At 38.0% G+C, this 20,137-nt stretch overlaps 1 protein-coding gene across 4 annotated transcripts in view; it reads left to right on the forward strand.

Annotated features, from left to right (window-relative positions):
- The window catches only part of DOCK4 (dedicator of cytokinesis 4), a 483,746-nt gene that overhangs the window by 415,211 nt on the left and 48,398 nt on the right, over positions 1-20,137 (forward strand). For 3 of the 4 annotated variants that reach the window (XM_032275667.1, XM_032275665.1, XM_032275668.1), the window contains exons 31-36: positions 3,224-3,372; positions 5,080-5,165; positions 9,672-9,698; positions 9,843-9,938; positions 10,827-10,887; positions 15,709-15,802. In XM_032275667.1, coding sequence (XP_032131558.1) covers positions 3,224-3,372; positions 5,080-5,165; positions 9,672-9,698; positions 9,843-9,938; positions 10,827-10,887; positions 15,709-15,802 — 513 coding nt within the window. The remainder of the gene's footprint in view (positions 1-3,223; positions 3,373-5,079; positions 5,166-9,671; positions 9,699-9,842; positions 9,939-10,826; positions 10,888-15,708; positions 15,803-20,137) is intronic. The other variant, XM_032275666.1, reaches the window with a different exon arrangement.

Consider the following 20,137-nt stretch of genomic DNA (forward strand, 5'->3'; position numbering starts at 1 on the left):
GTCCCATCCCTAGGATGGTGATTAAGAATTCATTGTAGAGCCAGCCTGTGTGAGTTCAAATGCTGGCCTCCCTAAATAACTAGTTGAGTGACTTTGGGTGAGTTGCCTAACTTCCAAGGATTTTAACACCCAGAGCAGGGCCTGCCATAGGGAGTGCTTACTAGTAGTGCTTACTAGTACCAGATGTTATTAAAGAGTCACTGCGTTTGACAGCCTTGCCCCTCTTTGCTTCTGAAAGACTCCTCTGTCATTCCCCATCACCACTTTCTTATTTCTCCTTGCCTACCCCACACCCTGTCACTTTAGTTGGCTCCTCTCTTGTCCCAGCACGTATATGCTCAGGCTCTCCTGCTCCTTTTGCTCCCCTTATGTTTTGCCACAGGTTTCTGCCGTGTGATTTCATTCACACCATTTATCACTGAAGATTCTGAAATGGTCCATCTCCAGCCCAGACCTCAGTCCTGAGCCCCAGACCAGGCTCTTTGACACCGGCTACAGTAGTCAGTGTTAGAAGTACCTCAAACATGCCCCAAACTGAAGTCATGGTCTTGCTCTCATCATAAGTTGGCTCCTGCGCCTATAAATTTAATATCATTTAATAACAGTGTTTACTCTCACTCACCCTCTGGCCCCTTTTCCCCATTACCATCGCTGCTGCTTTTAGACCAATACTTATCATAGTCACTTAGATAGCTTTATTGGCCCTCCAGCATCTGTCTCCTCGCTATAGCCCATCTTCCACTCTCCCAGTTATGTTCTTACAAAATAAAGCTCTAATTGGCCACCACCACCCACAACTGAACTGCCTGACTCCCCCTTCCTCTCAGCTTGGCTTACAAACCAAGCCACCCTCCTTGCCAACACTTCCCTCACCCAATCCTGACCCCTGCCACACTGAACTTCTGAGCATGACACACCACGCCTGGCTAACTTTTTGTATTTTTTTGTAGAGATGAGTTTTCACCATGTTTCCCAGACCGGTCTCGAACTCCTGAGCCCAAGCGATCCTCCTGCCTTGGCCTTCCAAAGTGCTGTGACTACAGGCGTGAACCACTGCACCCAGCCCTTTGTTGTTTCTTGATACTAGATTTGTAGCTTAGCAATTGCCCAAATACCCATTGTGATTTAGATATTTCCAAGTATTTCTCTGAATACAGTGTTCAAAATACACAAGGCATTCTTATGTCTTGAGTCACTAAATGAATGCAACGACTGAATGAATTAATAAAATGGTAAGACAGCAAACACATACAATATAAAATAAGGTCTAGTTTTATGATCTTGACATTCCCCACACTTTCCAAACTATCTATTAAATGAATACTTTGTTCCTTGTCAAAACATGTACAAGAAAGAAGTCACCCCTACAGCTTTGTCTCTCCTTGTGTTTATAGTAATTTCAGTACTTAAAAATTCAGATCATTGCTTTGACTGCTGTAATGCCTTTTTGAGGGAAGTTGATGTATAGAGACAGAAGATACCATGAACTGTCTGGCTTACAGACTGCAGGGAAGTTTTTCTAAATTCTCTTCTCTCACATTGGTAGCATGTGCAGCACTGCAACATGGCCCCTCAAATCTAAAATCTTCAGCTATGTGTAGTAACAGTGACCCTTCTGTGTCATTGAGAGAGAGGAAAGTTTTGTCATGATAGAAATGCTCATACTCTGAGGATGTTAGAGAGTGAATACTTGAATACTTGAGGATAGAATTAATCAAACAACTCTCCTTGATTCTGGATATTTTAGCCTAAAGGAAAAAATAATGCATGAGTTTAGCTTTGAAATGTTTCAACAGTTTCACTGATTGTCCAGAAGTCATTGTGTGCCTGCTTTCCTCATGTGTTCATCTATTGCCAGTATTACTTTCTGTGCCAAGATCTGAAAAACTTGCTATTGACTCAGTCATACTCTTGCTAATGTTCCAAAGCACTGAAAATAAGGCAATTATGTAGAGGTGAGGGCCACATTCCAAAGACAGTGGATGTTTCCCACGGCACTTCCAGTCACAAAAAAACAGTGAATTCATAAACATCCACATGTTTTCCCAACTCTCATTTATCTCAGTCATTATTTTTTCTCCTTCCCAGATGCTTCCATATTCACTTAACAAAACCCTCTAAAGTCATTTATACTGTACCTATGTGCTATGAATCTATAGTGTTACTGAAAAACTACCCTCCTTCATGAAGCCAGCTGTCTTTCTGCTCAGCCTCCCAACTTGTAAGTTCTACGTGAATGCTCTCATATGCTTTCAGCCATGATGCCGAAGGTTAGCTCTTGAATATATTTTTCATAGCATGCAATAGTCATATAATAGAAATAGAAACTTAGGAAATTTAACAAAGAAGATTAGCATAATAGCCTTAACACTCACCTGCTACATGAAATCATCTGTGTTCATACCATTCCCCACCTTCCTTTCCTCTGAATTATCAATACCATACCTTTTAGCACCTGGTAGTACATCATTGTGGTTTCACTATTGTTACATTTTTTTCTTTTCAGAAAATGTTTATATTCTCTTGGGGGGACCACTATTTCGATTTTTATTTAGGCTGTGTATTTATTATGTTAAGAAAAAACACAAGGGGCCCAGCCCAGTGGCTCATGCCTATAATCCCAGCGCTTTGAGAGGCCGAGGCAGGTGGATGGCCTGAGCCCAGGAGTTCAAGACCAGACTTGGCAATGGTGTGAGACCCCATATCTATTTTTAAATAAAACAAAAACCACTCAAGAAAAATTATACAGATAAGAACCACTTTTTTTCATATACAAAAAACAAGGGCCATAATCTCACCATCCAGAGATAACCTCTGTGGTTAACGTTAGATAATGCTGTAGACTAAGATATGTATGTGTGTGTGTGTGTGTATGTATGTTTGTGTGTATTTTAATGAAAAATATTCCTATACATACTGTATTGCACCTGCGTTTTGCTTTTTCACTTAAGCATATTGAAAAACTTCACCTATATTATCTTTCTTCAGCTTTATTCTTAATGATCGCATAAAAATTTTAATGCATGCATGTACAATAATGTACATAACCAATTCCTGATGATTTATATCATTTTAATTGTGTCTCATGGGTTATTTTCTTGCTTGAGGAGACAACTATAATTGAATATACTTGCGGCAATTGTTTTAAACAAATTTTATATTAATTTTCTGGAATCATATTAAGATTGAATATATTGAAACTCAAATATTTTTCTCACTTTAGGAGAGCACAAGCTTCACTTTATCCCTGCCCTGATTGGCCCCTTCCTAGAAGTGACCTTGATACCCCAGCAAGATCTTCGAAATGTCATGATTCCAATTTTTCATGATATGATGGACTGGGAGCAGAGGCGGAGTGGCAACTTTAAACAGGTAGGCAGAAGTGCTCCTCAGAAGACGTGGAAGAGTTTCAGCTCTTCTGAAGCATCTATGAACTTCCAGATTCTACTCCAAGTTGGGAAGTGAACACTGGGCCATCAGACCTGGATTCCATCCTGGCCTATCCATTCCTAAGCCACACAGCCGTGGATACTTCTCAGATCCTGTGTTGACCTGAGCCTCCAGTGAATTCCTGAAAATCATTTGATTCCCTTTCAGCTAAAAAATTTTGTGATTTTGCAGGTCTATATTTAAGAACTTGCAGAGACTTTATTTGCACCCAGTTGGACACAGAGCAGAAGAATCAGAGAGTTAATGATTCTTAAACTCATTGAGCTCTCAGTGGTGTCTGCACATTGTATTTGGTTAATGGCTTAGCTTTGAGCATTTGATTCCCAGTATGTTTTATTTCTTTGCTTGAAGCATTGAGAATTAATTTAAAGCAGTGGAAATTCTTATAAAGGAGATTCCACGTAAATGAGTTTACCATTTCTGATTGACATAGGTTCTAATAGTTATGCTCCAGTTTTGGGAAAACAGGCATTCTTATTATAAAACCAGATCTCTTAAGGAATCCACTGCTTTTGGCCTGCCAGGTCCTTCAATTTGGAGATAGTAGGCCTACTGTCTGTCTGTTCACAGAGTCACTGCACAAACCGGTGTGCCCACGGGATTTGGCACTTCCTCATGCTTCTCCAAAGAAAGCCTCTCTCAAATCTCAGGACTGATTGTCAGCTGGTCAAGCAATCTGACTGCAGACATGGAACTCTCCTGTGGCCAAAAGCATGGGCGTTTCCCCTGTATCAATACACACATTTATTTTCAAAAAAACTAATAGGTGAATAAAAGACTAATTAAAAACTGTACTTAGGAAAGAAAAACCCACTTTCCTTCCCCTTTATCTTTTGATTGAAATTCAGTTTAAAGGAATAATTGGGCTTAGTCCTTTAACAAAGTCAAATATTCCTCCCAATCCTTAATTGTTTTAACTTTCCCTGGCCATAGAGAAGTCTTTCATTTTCTGTCTCTTCTGACTCAGATAGATGAAAGGATATTTTTTTTCATTCCTGATATTCAAGTTCCAAAGAATTTATATCCTGGAAAATATAAATGTTTTGACTACAGTTTTCAGGAAATATGTCCTTTCTCTTGCTGCTTATTGCTGACTTAGACTATTTCTATGGATCTACCATCTGTACATGGATAAGGCAAGTTCTCAACTTCAGCGAAGATTCTGTGCAACCTCAAACTGTTTTGAGAAAGAAAATAGATGTAAAACACATCAAAGATTTAAATTAATGTATGTGGATATGTTAGTTTCCTGATGTCCTTATATATAGTGATGTTTAAAAAAAAAAAAAAAAAAGGAAAAGAAACAGGACTTGCCAGTTTTTATAGCTCCTAAAAAAAGAATTCAAGCATTTAAACTGGGCTGCAAGCATTTGTGTTTGAATCAACAAATAGATAGATGTCTTTGGCAGCAGTAAACGCTACCCAGCCGGGAGTGTGAAGTCATATAACTCCCTCTAGATTAGTCCCTTAGAATTCCAAAGGGATGCCTGCTATTAACCGTAGCTGATAATGTCACTTTCACAGAATTTACCGTAGCTTTTTCCTTGGCATGAATAAATACGTTTTAACTTGCCTAGAAATCCTACTTGTGAAGGGGAGGAAAGAGAGTAATATTTGGGTATGTTTCAGGTGGAAGCCAAGCTAATTGACAAACTGGATAGCCTGATGTCAGAAGGCAAAGGTGACGAAACATACCGAGAGCTCTTCAACAGTATGTGAGTAATATGTTTATCTCAAGTTGATTCTATTCCGGTGATTTGGTGTCAGTACTGAGCCTCTCTGCACCATGGTAGCTGAGAGCTGCAAAGGCAGCTTAGGTCTCACAGGAATGCTTTGTCTTTGTGGAGTGTGAAAGGATAATTGCCTAACTCTGGCGAATGGATCTTATTATGTTGATGATTAGGCATGTCTCCCTATTTTAATCTCTGATTAGGACAGGTCACTTATGTTACATAACAAATCTCACTCTTTTCATGCCTGATAATTTTAAAACCATTGCTGTAAGATAATGATTTTAAGTGGGGTTACAAGTGGGAGAGGAGAAAAGGCATGTGATTGTAATGTTTGTGTGCACCATTTTCCAAAGCAAGATACTGATGCTGATTTGCTACTGGAAAATTAACCTAATTTGCATCTGTTCTTCAACACCTGATTTAATTCATTGATACTGATTGTTCACTCAGCATTAATTGTGTCCTAAATGTTTTTTATTAGAATATCACAGAAGTAAATCACTTGTAGTAAATTATGTGTTTTGGATTTTTATGGAAGATAGAGAAAGAATGGAATGCTGTACAGAGACTTTAAGGTTGCCCTACCCATAGAATTCGATCATAGCCACAGGATGAATTGCTTGTACCAAGTATTCCTGCATTGTGTTTAAATGGCCAGAAGATACAGTGAGAATGTTTTAGTGCTTTGGGATTTCACTTCTGGCATTTGTTGTCTCTATAGCTTCCTATGGATCTTAGTCATTTTCAAATCTAACACATGTGCAAAGTGTTTCTTTTAGAAAGAAGAATTATCTTATTGTGTTTGAAAAATGTTTGCAGTTTTTTCGAAAGTACAAAATCATTCAGTAACACATTTTTGTATGACAAAATATATTTGTATTTGTATTTATGCCCAAGTATCACCTAAAACTAAATATTAGTGCTTTAGTATTGATGGCCACGTGCAAAACTTTGTAATTCATTTTATGATCATGAATTTATAGCACTAGAAACATTAATATAAAGGCTTGAAGAATATTATTAGTGACTAATAGGTTAGATAGATTTCAGCTTGCCTGATTAAAAATTATCTTGAAGCTTTTAGGAAAATTACATTAAAAGGAAAAGTCAAGAAGGTATAGAGATTTCCTGTGGTAGTGGTGGGTGATAAAATATATTCTTTGTACTGGATTCTGAACAATATCATTTTTTTCTTATATGGTAATTAAACCAGAAGTTTTCGTAATTATTCACCCAGACCTCATTCATTCTAGTGTACAAAGCTTCAGTCTTTCATGACAGCTGGAGTTTAGCAAGAATGCTGATTAAAATCTCATCCAGTATAATAAATTGCTTTTGAAAACTGCTCTCATTTCAGCTACTAGTTTGTGGTTTGAACAAAGGACCAAAATGAGAAAGCACTCAGTGAAATGAATCTCTTGAGATTTATGATTAATTATTTATAACAAATTCACAAGATTAATAAATACTCACATAGTTCTATAATGCCTCTTATCTACTTTAACAAAGGCTTGATAGTATGTAGTTTTGATTGCTTGTGTATAAATATGACTTTGAAATAGAAGATGTACTTTGACATTAGAATCAAACCAATAATTAAAATATTAAGCCTCTATAATTAGGACTATTTTAAAGTGTCTTCTTCATTCAGTAGAGATTTTTATACTTTTGTTGATTTTTGGAATATTACTAGAAATGCTACTATAAATAATTTTCTTTCATGCTTTTGTAATCAGCATATTGGGAATAAATCAAATCTGAAGTGATACTTAAGTATCATTACTACCCGAGCACAAGAAAGAAGGTGCAAATCTTACTTTATTTCAGGAAACAATAAATTGCTTTTTTGGCAACAGAAATCACAATGAATTAGTATAATCACAATGAGTCACTGCACACATGATGAATTAGAAACACATGCTGTTATGGTACACATTCTCGTTTGTTCCATGTAATTTATGTCTAAAACTTCTTAAAATTTGTTCTGAAGATGAAAAGCTGTAAGTAGCTCACTGCTTCCTAAATTGTAGTGCTTGCCAAAATGGCCCCCTTGGAGTAAGACTTTAAATTTGTCTAGTACCTTTCTGCCTAAGAACTCAACTTGTCTTTCCCTAACCCCAAACGTTATCTTCATTAATATCTACTGCATTTTTTTGAAATAAGTTTTAAAAAGATTTATTCATTTTGATAACACTGAAATTCTAGATTATAGACACCAATATGCAATATCCAGAATAGAGTATCACAGCTAAATTCTGCTTCTCCTGGCTCCCCTTGATTCGCTCATTCCTGTATATTTATTGGACACTCCCCAAGGCTGGGGATGCAGCAGTGACTGTACTAAAGGAGCACACAGTAGGTCTACCTATAGTCTTGGGGATTCCAAAGGCGCTTTCCAAAAGAAGCAACATTCATCTGAAGTCTTTCTTAGTCTTTCACTCTGCCTTCTCCTATGTACTTCTAAATAATTCAATAAGACTCCACATTATTTCAAAGATTTTCAGTGATCACACATTTAATTATCGTTTGGAGACAGAGAATTCATTATGTGACACCATACCTTACATCTCTAACTCTTCTCTTTGGATTAAAAAGAGCATGCACATATTAGAGTGATGACTTCCACATAACCCCGTTATGATACTGAGAGGAAGATTAAGGGTCAAATCCGCGACACACACACAGGTTCCTTTCACAGAGTGAAAACCTATTGAGCAGCGTCATCCCTGCAGAGCCATGGCTTATCCTGCTCCCAAGTGTTATGAAGTTCTGTTGCATAGAACAGAGCAGCCTTATCAATTAGCAATGAGAAACCACTTTTCACTGTTATTAGGGCTCCCTGTGTGCTCATTGTGGGCACATGGGCATTATTATGGAGCAAATGAAAATACCCACTCTCACCCAGGTTACCTCTTCTCCTCTTGCTGATTGCCTCTCTTTCTCAGTTTGTATCAGGTAAACAGGGAAATGGCAAGCTTCCCAAGAGAGGGAACAAGGCTGGCTGAGCACACAGATAATCTGGGTTCTAGACTCAGTCCTAACATTTGGTCTTGAGTTAGTCAAGGAAACAGGCTGTGCAGAACTTTGCCTCTTCTTTCAAGAGGATTATGTAGCTCTTACTCCATCAGAAGTCTGTGCAAATTAATGAAACTTATGCCCATAAAAGAAGGCTCCGTGTATTTTTAGAATTATTACTTAACTTGAGTTCTTTGTTTTTCAGCCTCTAAAGTATATGAGGTGTGGGCTGTCATGGGGAAATTTCTACATCATTCTGCATTGCTTTTTGGCAGACAGATTTTCATTTGAGTTCAATACCAATTTGCAATTTAAGCCTGAAACAGGTGCTGTTCAAAGGTTTTTAAAAGAAAACACATTTTAAACAAACTAGGGGACCTTCCTCTGGAGGACTGGTCAGGGCAGATTCCATCCCTTCCATATGCAGTCTCTACCCTTAACCTATGAAACAGTTTAGTATAAACGAGAAAAATGGGACCAGGGATGCATAGGAAACAGAGGAGAAGACAAGACAGAAGGCTAGGCACAAGAGAAAGAGGTAGGAGGATGGTGGAAAGAAAACTTGGGAGAGAACATAGCCACAGACAAGAGAAAGCTTTGACAAAACAGCTTTCTTCTTTAATGTTTATTTTTGAACTAAGTACATATATGTTATGTTTAGATTGTACTTATAAGAAATGTTTTCTCACTTATTCCTGAAACTAAGGTGAAAGACAAATAAGATTTTAGACACAAATGAGGATCATTAAATTTGGAGAGTCAGGAAAGAATCTACATATTGCCATGCTTATGTTCTTACCTTTATCTTTTGGGGAAAGTTCAGTCATAAAGCCTTTGCAAAGTACGCTGTTAATTTGCTGAGAGGTGGGAGTGAAAGTAACACAGATTCTAATTATCGTGATTGTTGTTATTTTGTGTTTACGTAGTATCTCTGCTCCAAGGTGCTTAGGATTAGGGGAAATGTAGGGGGAGAGATGTGGTTTGGTACTTGTCATCAATCTGCTGTAACAACCACATAGAAAATCTTCTGTGATTAGTGACAAAATGAATGAAACTGTTGAGTGAGTGCACAGATAGTACAATATGTATTGAGTGGGCAAATGTTAAGTGAAAGGAAAAAAACGCAAAACGTCATACCGTCTGTACAAGGATTTTCCTGTAGCAGTTGCATTGCAGTAAAATTGCTTGGATGAAGATGCATTCCACTGAGAGGTAGGAAAATATTTTTATGTGAATAAAGCAAGATCTTGCTTGAAAGTAAACTTGGAGGCACTCCTGTTTTCCCTTTTTGCAGTGTTATTTGATGTGGTAAGACTCAAGCCTCTGTTAGTGTAAGAGAGAAGCTAGAAAAAAAATGTCTTTGAGCTGTGAGATGCTTGTATATTTTGAAAATGTGATTATATGCATGTGTTTGTATTTTATGACTTGGATAATCTGAAAATCAATTTGCTTTGTCAATGCTTCCTGGATTAGAATTCCACTATTTGGTCCCTATCCTAGGTAAGACATTGTTTGCAAATTGTGCTACTTGTGAGATGTTGCAGTGGTTGCTAAGGCATTTAAGGTACTGATGAAAGTAAAATGGTTGTCATGGTGACTGATAAAAATAAATGTTGAAAATGCCCTGGGTTCTTTCTTTTCCAGTCTACTAAAGAAAATTGAGCGGGAAACATGGCGGGAAAGTGGCGTTTCATTAATTGCTACTGTAACTCGTCTAATGGAGAGGTTGTTAGATTACAGGTAAGCTAAATCGCACGTTTTCCAGATATGCTGCACTACAGTTAGAAAGTCAGATAGAATACAATCACAATTCCACTCGCGTGAGTCCTCAGTTGATTATCAGACCACGGAACCTGGTGCACTAAGATAATGAACTTTTCACCAGCTGGTTCAGAGCTGTTAATTTGGGGGTTTGTTTCTTTTTTATTTTGTTTTTTGTTAGTTTGAAGTATTGGTGAATTGAGAGGATTCTCAGAATCCCTGAGAGTTCTCAAAAAAAAAAAAAAAAAAAGAAGAATCTTTATTTTGGTGTTTAAACTCAGCCACTAGAACCAGTAGACTCTATCCATTTTAGGGTGAAAATAATGTAACAGTGTTGTACAATCATGCTATTCTCTTATAAAGGGGATGTCAGTGGGATGAAACCCTGTCACCTTCTTTGGACCTTTTTTTTTAATTATTATTTTTATGTTATCTAAACTGTTAAAGTAGTTCATTCCACTTAAATGCATGGTGGTTTGGTTTTATTTCAGGAATGAAATCCTCATTCTTGTTGCTAATGGCCAGGCTACCAGCTACTTCTCACCCCACTGTAGGAAGTGGACAGTAACACACTTTCACTCCTCTAACTTCCTGAGCCCTGTGTCCACTGAGAGGGAGCATAATCTTGATGTGGCAATGAAATTCTTAACAGAAACTGATGCCTGGGAGTCTCTGACTCCCCAGTTCCCCAGAGATTATCAGTCCTTGGAGCATGTATCTAAACGGACGCTTGCAATGCAAATTGCTTCTGGTCTCTAAAAGTGGCTTTTTTTTTTCCTTCCTTTCTTTTTTTCCCCAAAAAAGAACAAACTGTGTTTGTCCCTAGGAAGGAAGTTCTGAGTTCTGACTATTGCTTTTTGTTTTTAGGGACTGCATGAAAATGGGAGAGGTAGATGGCAAAAAGATTGGCTGCACGGTTAGCCTTCTGGTTAGTAAACGGTTCCTTTTTTTCTCCTTTTCTCTTAATACTTGTGTTTTTTTTTTTTTTTGTCCCCAGAAATACTGTGTTTTGTTGGTGTTTAATCTGAAATGTGATGTTTCTTAGAAGAGTTTTTTAGTATTTGCAAGTATTTCTTAAAGAAACATAGGAGCCGCAGATTAAATGAAAGCCCAGGAAATCCTCAGCCCCAGACATTGCAAAGTGCATCCCCTGCATTCCCCACAGCCCTAATAAGAGACCCCTGTGGGATTCCAGAGTGATGCCATTGGGTTCCCCGGTTGCACTGCTTCACCCTCCTAGAGTCTTGTTGCTATCCTAGGAAAAAGCACTGTGTCCCCCGCTAGAGGTCTTTCTACTTTTGTCTAGCAATTTCTTTCTGTCCTTCTTTTCCTTCCTCAGAGAGTGATATGCAGTCCACGTTTTAATAAATGTTAGTGATCTCGTCTTTTGTGAACAAATGACAGTTTTCTATTTAACATGCTAATTTTCATTCTATCTTTTTTGTAAATTGAATTCATAATAGCACTTTTGTTAAAGTTTGCTTTATAACTAAGATGACCAAACAGGACATTTTTGAGGGTAAAATTAACATTCTGTAAAGATAACAGGCTGATCCAAAGCTATCCTGGGCAAACCAAAATTTATATAAAATGCCACATAACTATATTAAATAGAATGGTATTCTTACCACAGAGCAGAGGAATGGCCCTACATTTAGACATTTATTTTTCATAGTTTAACAAGTCAAAGTTTTTGATAAGTTCCTTTAATTGGATGGGAAGAAATTAGGAAAACAGGTAAAAAGTCACAAGAAAGCAGAAACCCTGAGCTTTGAAGGAGGACTGTGATAGGAGTAGACAAAGTAATACAAAACAAAACAAACAAAACAAAGACTGAAACTGATGAGCTAAGAAAAGATGAAATCGAAGTGGGGCAAAAACGAATTTCAAGGTGCAAGCAAATAGAGAACGATACGGCACGTGAGGAACTCAAATATCAGTATGGGAAAATATGAAATGCAGGAAAAGTCTACTTATGTATTTGTGAATCTCATGATTTCTTTTTCTTATTTTTTGTAGAATAAATGAATCCTTGCCATCTATTATATTCTAAGTACTGGCAGAGTCACTCTTATCCTTACTCTGATCATTTGAGTTCCTCATGTGCCATATCGTTCTCTATTTGCTTGCACCTTGAAATTCTTTTTTGTGCCACTTCAATTTCATCTTAGCTCATCAGTTTCAGTCTTTTTGCTTTGTTTTGTATTACTTTGTCTACTCCTGTCACAGTCCCTCTTCAAAGCTCAGGGTTTCTGCTTACTTGTGACTGTCTTTTTATCTGTTTTCCTAATTTCTTGCACTGCTCTTCATCTCTGAGTCTGTGACGGTATCTGTCTTTATCACACCCACTGCCTCCTCTGCATTTTTAATCTAATTGTTACATCTCCACCTCCAATATCAGTCCCTAAAAATAGTGAGACCTAAGCATCCTCTATGAGGCCACATCTTGTTCACTGACATAATTTTTTCGTTAGACCCAACAGTAATCTGCAGACCATCAGCCTAGGCTTACTGGGTCAGACCATTGACCTCTGCTGTCAGTACTCATTTCTAACCTTGAACATAGTCATTCCCTCTCTCAAATTTCCTAGTCGATTCTCCAGTTTCTTACCTGCTTTTGCCAGCCTCTCGTCACAGTCAAGACCTTCAGCCTGAGTTACGTCCTGCTTGTGTGTCAATGTTGAGAGAAAAGCTAAGTGCTTGATAAGCTTGACGTCTTTTCTGTCTTCTTAACCCTGGTTCTACCTCAACTCCAGGCACAAAGTCTCATAAATAACCTCAAAGCAAAGCCTTTACCTTTCCCCAAAGTAATCCTCTCCATTCTTCCATCTTCTTTCACAAGTACCTTCCATTTGGAGATGAATAAATAAATGGAGACCTTATGTTCATTTCCTCAGTTGGTATAAAAGAAGGGATTACTTCCTTGGATGAAAGAATTAATACTCTGCCCTTAATGTATTTACTCCAGTCTCCCAGTAGGAATACACCTGAGATTTAATATAGTAAAATTGTGTGCCTCCATTACTAACCACTTGAGACATTATCCTGATAGTTTTGCACTAACCCAGAATACTTCTTCTAGAAAATTTTAACACTTTGAAAGCTCTACTTATTTCAAACTAGCATAAGAATATGTATTAAAGAACCAAATATATCACTTTGAAGATAATCTTTTTGGCTTCTATTCTATATGGAAAGTTCTTGATGCTTTCTATTAGCAATGTGGTTCTCTTCAACTACTCACTTCCTCTTAGAGACTTCTCTTAACTTTTTGGAGGGTCCATTCCAGATTGTCTTCAAGAGAGCTTTGGCATCCCATACAAGATCAGAGTTAAATTGGTTTAAAAAAAACAAAGGGTAATATTTGACATGACTAATACCAGGAAATGTAATTATTGTTTTGTTCTTTGTGTCTCACACTTTGTCAGACATTTGGAAGATAATCATCTGCTGACTGGAGAGATTTTTTTTTTTTAAGAGAACTATTTATTTAGAATGATTACTTGTTTTGTTCTCAAAGCTGCTTCTTACCAGAAAGCTATTAGAGCAAATCATCCTTTAATAATATAAAAGCCTGCTGTGGAGTTGTTAGACTTGTGTTTATGGTACAACAATTCTTTTTTTTTTTTTTTTTTTTGAGACCGAGTTTCACTCATGTTACCCAGGCTGGAGTGCAATGGCGCAATCTCGGCTCACCGCAACCTCCGCCTCCTGGGTTCAGGCAATTCTCCTGCCTCAGCCTCCTGAGTAGCTGGGATTACAGGCACGCACCACCATACCCAGCTAATTTTTTGTATTTTTAATAGAGACGGGGTTTCACCATGTTGACCAGGATGGTCTCGATCTCTTGACCTCGTGATCCACCCACCTCGGCCTCCCAAAGTGCTGGGATTATAGACTTGAGCCACCGTGCCCGGCCCAACAATTCTTGCTAATTAAAATTATTTTGGTTATAATAAGAGAGACGTGAATAGCCTTACTTACTGAGCTTTGTAAAGAATGCCAAGATCTACAGGAGTCAAGAGTAAAAGAGGGAGGATAATGGTATAAATCGAAAAAAAAAATCTGATGCATTTGACTTAATATAGTGTCTCAAAGTTAGAAGAGTCTTCAGATTGAAGAATAGGCATCTGTTAGATAATGGGCAGAAAGTACATTCGATAGCAGATCCTCAGGCTTCAACCCCAGGTACCATTTCAGCAGCCACATTTGCTAGGTTCGTCCATTACCAAAGCCCTGTCTAGCTAATCAGCTTCAAAAGTTTTTAGAATTCCTGGTCTTTCCTCCTTAGAAAAGCCTGTTGCTCTTTCAAGTCACAGATTTATTCCGTCATCACTGATTTTCTCTTCTAACGCATGCCAACTAGCATCAATTAAAACAGCAACAACAAGTAGTAATAGTAGTTCAAATGTCTCCAGCAGAGATTTCGTAATCAACAATGATTTGCTCACTAAACGTGTCTTGTTTGGAGACTCACTTTTGGTAGAATCTAACTTCATTTATATTCACTTTTATGTTGACTAAGTTCAGTGAGGACTCATGTACTTTATAATGTGGTGAAGGAGTAGCTTTGGATGCTTATCAGTATGCCTTTAAAATGCCAATATAGGCCAGGCTTAGTGGCTCATGCCTGTAATCCCAGCACTTTGGGAGGCTGAGGCAAGTAGATCACTTGAGGTCAGGAGTTCAAGACCAGCCTGTGCATCATGGCAAAACCCGTCTCTATTAAAAATACAAAAAATTGGCTGGGCACGGTGGCTCAAGCCTGTAATCCCAGCACTTTGGGAGGCCAAGGCGGGTGGATCACGAGGTCAAGAGATCGAGACTATCCTGGTCAACATGGTGAAACCCCATCTCTACTAAAAATACAAAACATTAGCTGGGCATGGTGGTGCGTGCCTGTAATCCCAGCTACTCAGGAGGCTGAGGCAAGAGAATCACTTCAACCTGGGAGGCAGAGGTTGCAGTAAGCTGAGATTTTACCACTGCACTCCAACGTGGGTGACAAAGTGAGACTCTGTCTAAAAATAAAATAGCCAACATAATGTGTCCAGTTAAGTAAAAGTTTAGTTTTTGTTAAAAACATTTTAGAGATGTTTCATAAGATCTAAATACTTCTTAGTAAACAGATATTTTCAATAAGCATGTTTCTACAATAATCATTTGAAATAAAATCTCTTATTATTAGTCCCTTTATGTTTTGTACATAAATTGGAAACATTTGAAGTCTAACACGAGTAGAAAATGCAGAATAACATCTTAAAAATAAAGAGCCTTTTTATTTACCCTCTTTCACATTCTTTTACATTGCTTTTGCTCATCCTTACCTGTATGTCTTGGAGACTTTTTTCTTTAGAGCAAACTATCTTTGAAATTTAAAATTAAAGAAACTATCTTGTGACTATCAGTCAGCAAATTTAATAAATGGGTTAATCTGCTACGCATTTTTTATATTTTTAGTTGAACAGGCTGATTGTTCATTGACATTTAAACTAACAAAAAAATCATAAAAAGTGAAGAACTATGAATCAGCAGTAAAAACCCAAGATACCAACTTATCCAATAATTGCTGGGAAATAACTAACACTGTCACTGAGCCACCTCACTTCATTTTTGGAGATATTTACAGGGAAAAATGCATCAGTTCTCTTGGCTCTAGACATGGACCTTTAGCCGAGGAAAAGGCAGACAATTGTAGGCCTGAATGTTGAGAAACTATCCATACCTGTACTCTTTTTTTTTTTTACAGAACTTTTATAAGACTGAACTGAATAAGGAGGAGATGTATATACGCTACATTCACAAACTCTATGATCTGCATCTCAAAGCACAGAACTTCACAGGTAATTCTGTCTTTTGGCATTGGAGAAGGAGCTGGGCATTGGTGTGTTAAGCATGATGATCCTCTGCTTTTTATAATTAGAGTGGAACACTCAAGCATTTTTACTTTAAAATTAAAATTTATTTTTAATAAGATATATATTTCTACAGATTCTATATGTATCATATACATGATACACACAGGCACACACATCTAGGTTGTTCGACTATATCTCTTTGCATACTTTTTCAGAGGTGGCTCTTGGGATTGTAAAATACATATATAACTTTTTACAGTCTGCTTATAGTTAGTATTTTACCACTTCAAGTTTGTATTAGTCTATTTTCACACTGCTAATAAAGACATACCCAAGACTGGGTAAATTATAAGAAAAAGAGGTTTAACAGATTCACAGTTCCACATGGCTGGGGAGGCCTCACAAACATGGCAAAAGGCAAAAGGCACGTGTTACATGGTGGCAGACAAGAGAGAATTTGTGTAGGGAAACTCCCCCCTATAAAACCATCAGATCTCATGAGACTTACTCACTATCATGAGAGCAGCATGGAAAGACCCTCCTCCATGATTTAGTTATCTCTCACTGGGTCCCTCTCATGACAGACGGGAATTGTGGGAGCCACGATTCATGATGAGATTTTGGTGGATACACAGCCAAACCATATCAAAGTTAAATGTGGGAATTTTACAACTAGATAGGCCTTATGATTCTCCCCACTCTATGTTATAGTTGTCATGTGTATAATGTACATTGTCAGCCCCATCAGATAATGTCATAATCTTTACCTTTCAATACTCATACATATTTTAATGAATTTAAGGGGATAAAAATACTTTATTCTATTTACTCAGATGTTTACCATTTTTGTTATTCTTTCTTCATTCATTAAGTTTCCAGGTTCCTTCTGTTATTATAATATTTTCATTCAACCTGAAGAACTTGTTTCAGTATTTCTTTTAAAGCAGATCTAGTGGTGAAGAATTCCCTTAGTTTTCCTTCATCTAATATTTCCTTCCCTTTATTTCACCTTCATCCCTAAAGGATATGTTTGCTGGATACAGTATTATAGGTGAACAGTTCTTTTGTTTCAGTACTTAAAAAATATAATTACACTGTGTTCTGGCCTTCATGGTGTCTAACAAGAAATATGCAGTCATTTAAATGACTTTGCCTACAAGGCCAGGCGTGGTGACTCATGCCTGTAATCCAAGCACTTCAGGATGCCAAGGCAGGTGGATCGCTTGAGCCCAGAAATCACAGACCAGCCTAGAAAATGTGGTGAAACCCCCATCTCCACCAAAAATACAAAAAATTGGCTGGGCATGGCAGCACATGTCTGTAGTACCAGCTACTCGGGAGGCTGAGGTAGATCACTTCAGCCTGGGAAGCAGAAGCTGCAGTGACCAAAATCACACCACTGTTCTCCAACCTGGAGGACAGAGCCAAAACCCTGTCTCAAAAATGATAAAAATAAATTACTCACCTACATGAAATATGTAACTTTTTTCTGGTTGTCTTTAGGACTTTAGTTTTGGTTTTCAGTGGTTTGATTACTACATATATGGGCATGGTTTTCCTGTTTAGTTTAACCTGTTTGGGTTTGCTGAGTTTCTTGGATCTGTACATTTATTTCCTTTACCAAATTCAGGAATTTTCCAAGCATTATTTCCTTAAATATATTTCTTTACCAGTTCTTCTCCTCATTTTGAGGACTGTAATGGCATGAATGTCTGGCCTTTTGATGTTGTTCCATAGGTTCCTAGAACTCTGTTCATTTTTTTTCAACTACCTTTTTTTTCAGATCACCAATATCTATTGATTTAAGTATACTGATGTTCTTCTGTCACTTCATTTAGCTATTGACCTTTCCAGTGAAATGGGCTTTTTTTTTTTGTATTGTATTATTCAGTTCTAAAATTTCCATGTAGTTATTTTCTTTTTACACCTTCAATTTCTTTGCAAAGAATGTCTATCTTTTTATTTATTAAAAAATGTTCACCTTTACTTCATGGAGCATGGTTATAATAACTGCTTCATCGTTTGTCTATAATTCTAACATCTGCATCAAGTTGGGGTTGGCATCTGTTGATTGCTTTTGCCCTTTGAGAGTTGTTTAGTTTTTTAAAAGTCAGATAATTTTGGATTATATTCTAGACCTTTTAAATATTATGTTATAGGACTCTGGATTCTGTTAAACTCTTTAGGAAGACATTAACTTTTTAAATTTTAACAGATCAACTTAACTACACTTGTGCACCTTGAAGATGAATCTGACTTCATACACGGAGTTTAATATCCCTTTCTTAAGCTCCGTCCTCTCTGTGATCCTCCCCATTCTTCCTGCCTCCCAAGGGTTTCCTTTCTTAGTAATCTGGCTATATAGCCAAGACGTGATCCTCTTCATGCCATGATGCACTCCTTGTAGTTGGTCTCTCTGTGGGCAAAGCAGTGGGAAAAAAAAAGCTCGTTGAAGGCACTACTGCCATTGCCATGGCCCCCAAGGCCACCCTACAGTATGCAACTTTGTTTCTGAGACTCAGAGTGAGGCCAGAAATGTCTACAGAGCTTTATCCCACAGGGGATCTTCTACCCAGCACTCTGACTAAAGGAACTTTTTTGGAGCTATTTCTATCTGTTCCCATTTGCAATTCCAGGAAACAGGGAAGTCTAAGCCAGGAGGCATGAGAGGCAAAAAATAAAAGCAGAGAATTAAATGATATGGTCATTCTTTGAGTCTTAATTTTCTTCCTCAGTCCATCTGCTCTTTCTTACTTTTCAGAGTCCTCCAATAGTTGTGTCACATAGTCTCTCCAGGCTGTTTAGTTGTAGTCAGTGGGAGAGACAGGGTGGAATGTATGTACTCCATCTTAAACCGGACTCTTTAATTAGATTTGGGAACTACAAATCTTGGTTTTTTGCCACACTGTTCTTCCAAGGAACTCCTGAATCATGGCTCCTCCCCCAGCTTTAAAAGAGTGAGGGAATCCGTCCTGAAATGGTACTTGTGTTTTCAGAATTTACACATTCCTCTAGCTGTGGTTCCAATGTCTTAGTTAATAGCATCACTGTTTACTCAATCAGAAGACCCTGATGTATCTTCAACTGTTCTAGCCTCCCTCAAATAATCATTCATGAAGTTCTATTGATTCTGCTTCCTAAAAATCTCTCAAACCATTTATTTTCACTGTTCCCACTTTCACTGCCTCAGTTAGGCCTTCATCATTTCTCACCCAACTGCCTCTGAACAATCACCAGAGTTACTCTTTGGAACAGGAATCAACAAACTACAACCTACAGGCTAGCCACCTGATTTTGTAAAGGAAGTTTTATAACAGCTCACCCACACCCACTTATTTGTATATTGTCTGTTTCTGCTTTTGCACCACAGTGGCAGAGCTGAGTAGTAGAGACAAAGACCACAGCCTAAATTATTTACTGTGTGGCCCTTAAGAACAAGTTTGCCAACTCTTTCTCTAGATATCACTCTCTTGTCAGTTTATGTGTTCTACAAAATAAACTTAAATTCTTTATTTAAGATCTGCTGTAATTGAACCAACGCCTGTCTGTTCAGCCTCATCTTACCACTTGTACCACATCCCTTCCTTTCATCCTTCAGGATCAGCTCCATCACCCCCTTTTCCATGCAGCCATCATCCTCCTAAAGTTCTTGTTCTTCTCCTTCTCTCTGCATCTCCATGCCCCACAATCCTTCTCCCATAGGCTGGGTGATTTTTCTCATTGCATTTTTTTCCAGATTTATTTGTTTTGTTTTGTTTTGTTTTTGAGACAGAGTCTCACTCTGGCACCCAGGGTGGAGTACAGTGGTGCAGTCTCAGCTCACTGCAACCAACGCCTCCCAGGTTCAAGCAATTCTCCTGCCTCAGACTCCTGAGTAGCTGGGATTACAGGTGTCCACCACCATGCCTGGGAAAATTTTTTTGTATTTTTCGTAGAGACAGGATTTCACCATGTTGGCCTGGCTGATCTCAAACTGCTGGCCTCAGGCGATCCACCTGCCTCAGCCTCCCAAAGTGCTGGGATTGCAGGTCTGAGCCACTACACCTGACCCCAGATTTCTATTAAAGTACCTATCAAACTTTTTTATTGATAATTGTATATTATATATTGTGTATGTACATGCATGCATGTATATATAGATAATCTAACATTAAAAGATACCTTGGGAACAGCACAGCAATGATGTTTTCTTTCTTTCTTTTTTTTTTTTTTTTTTGAGACAGGGTTTTACTCTGTCACCCAGGCTGAAATGTATTGGCACGATCTTGGCTCACTGTAACCTCTGCCTCTCAAGTAGCTGGGACCACGGGCATATGCCAC

Source organism: Sapajus apella, unplaced genomic scaffold, assembly GCF_009761245.1.
Source record: "Sapajus apella isolate SASKATOON/1434 unplaced genomic scaffold, GSC_monkey_1.0 scaffold7, whole genome shotgun sequence".
NCBI classification, from domain to species: Eukaryota; Metazoa; Chordata; class Mammalia; order Primates; family Cebidae; genus Sapajus; species Sapajus apella.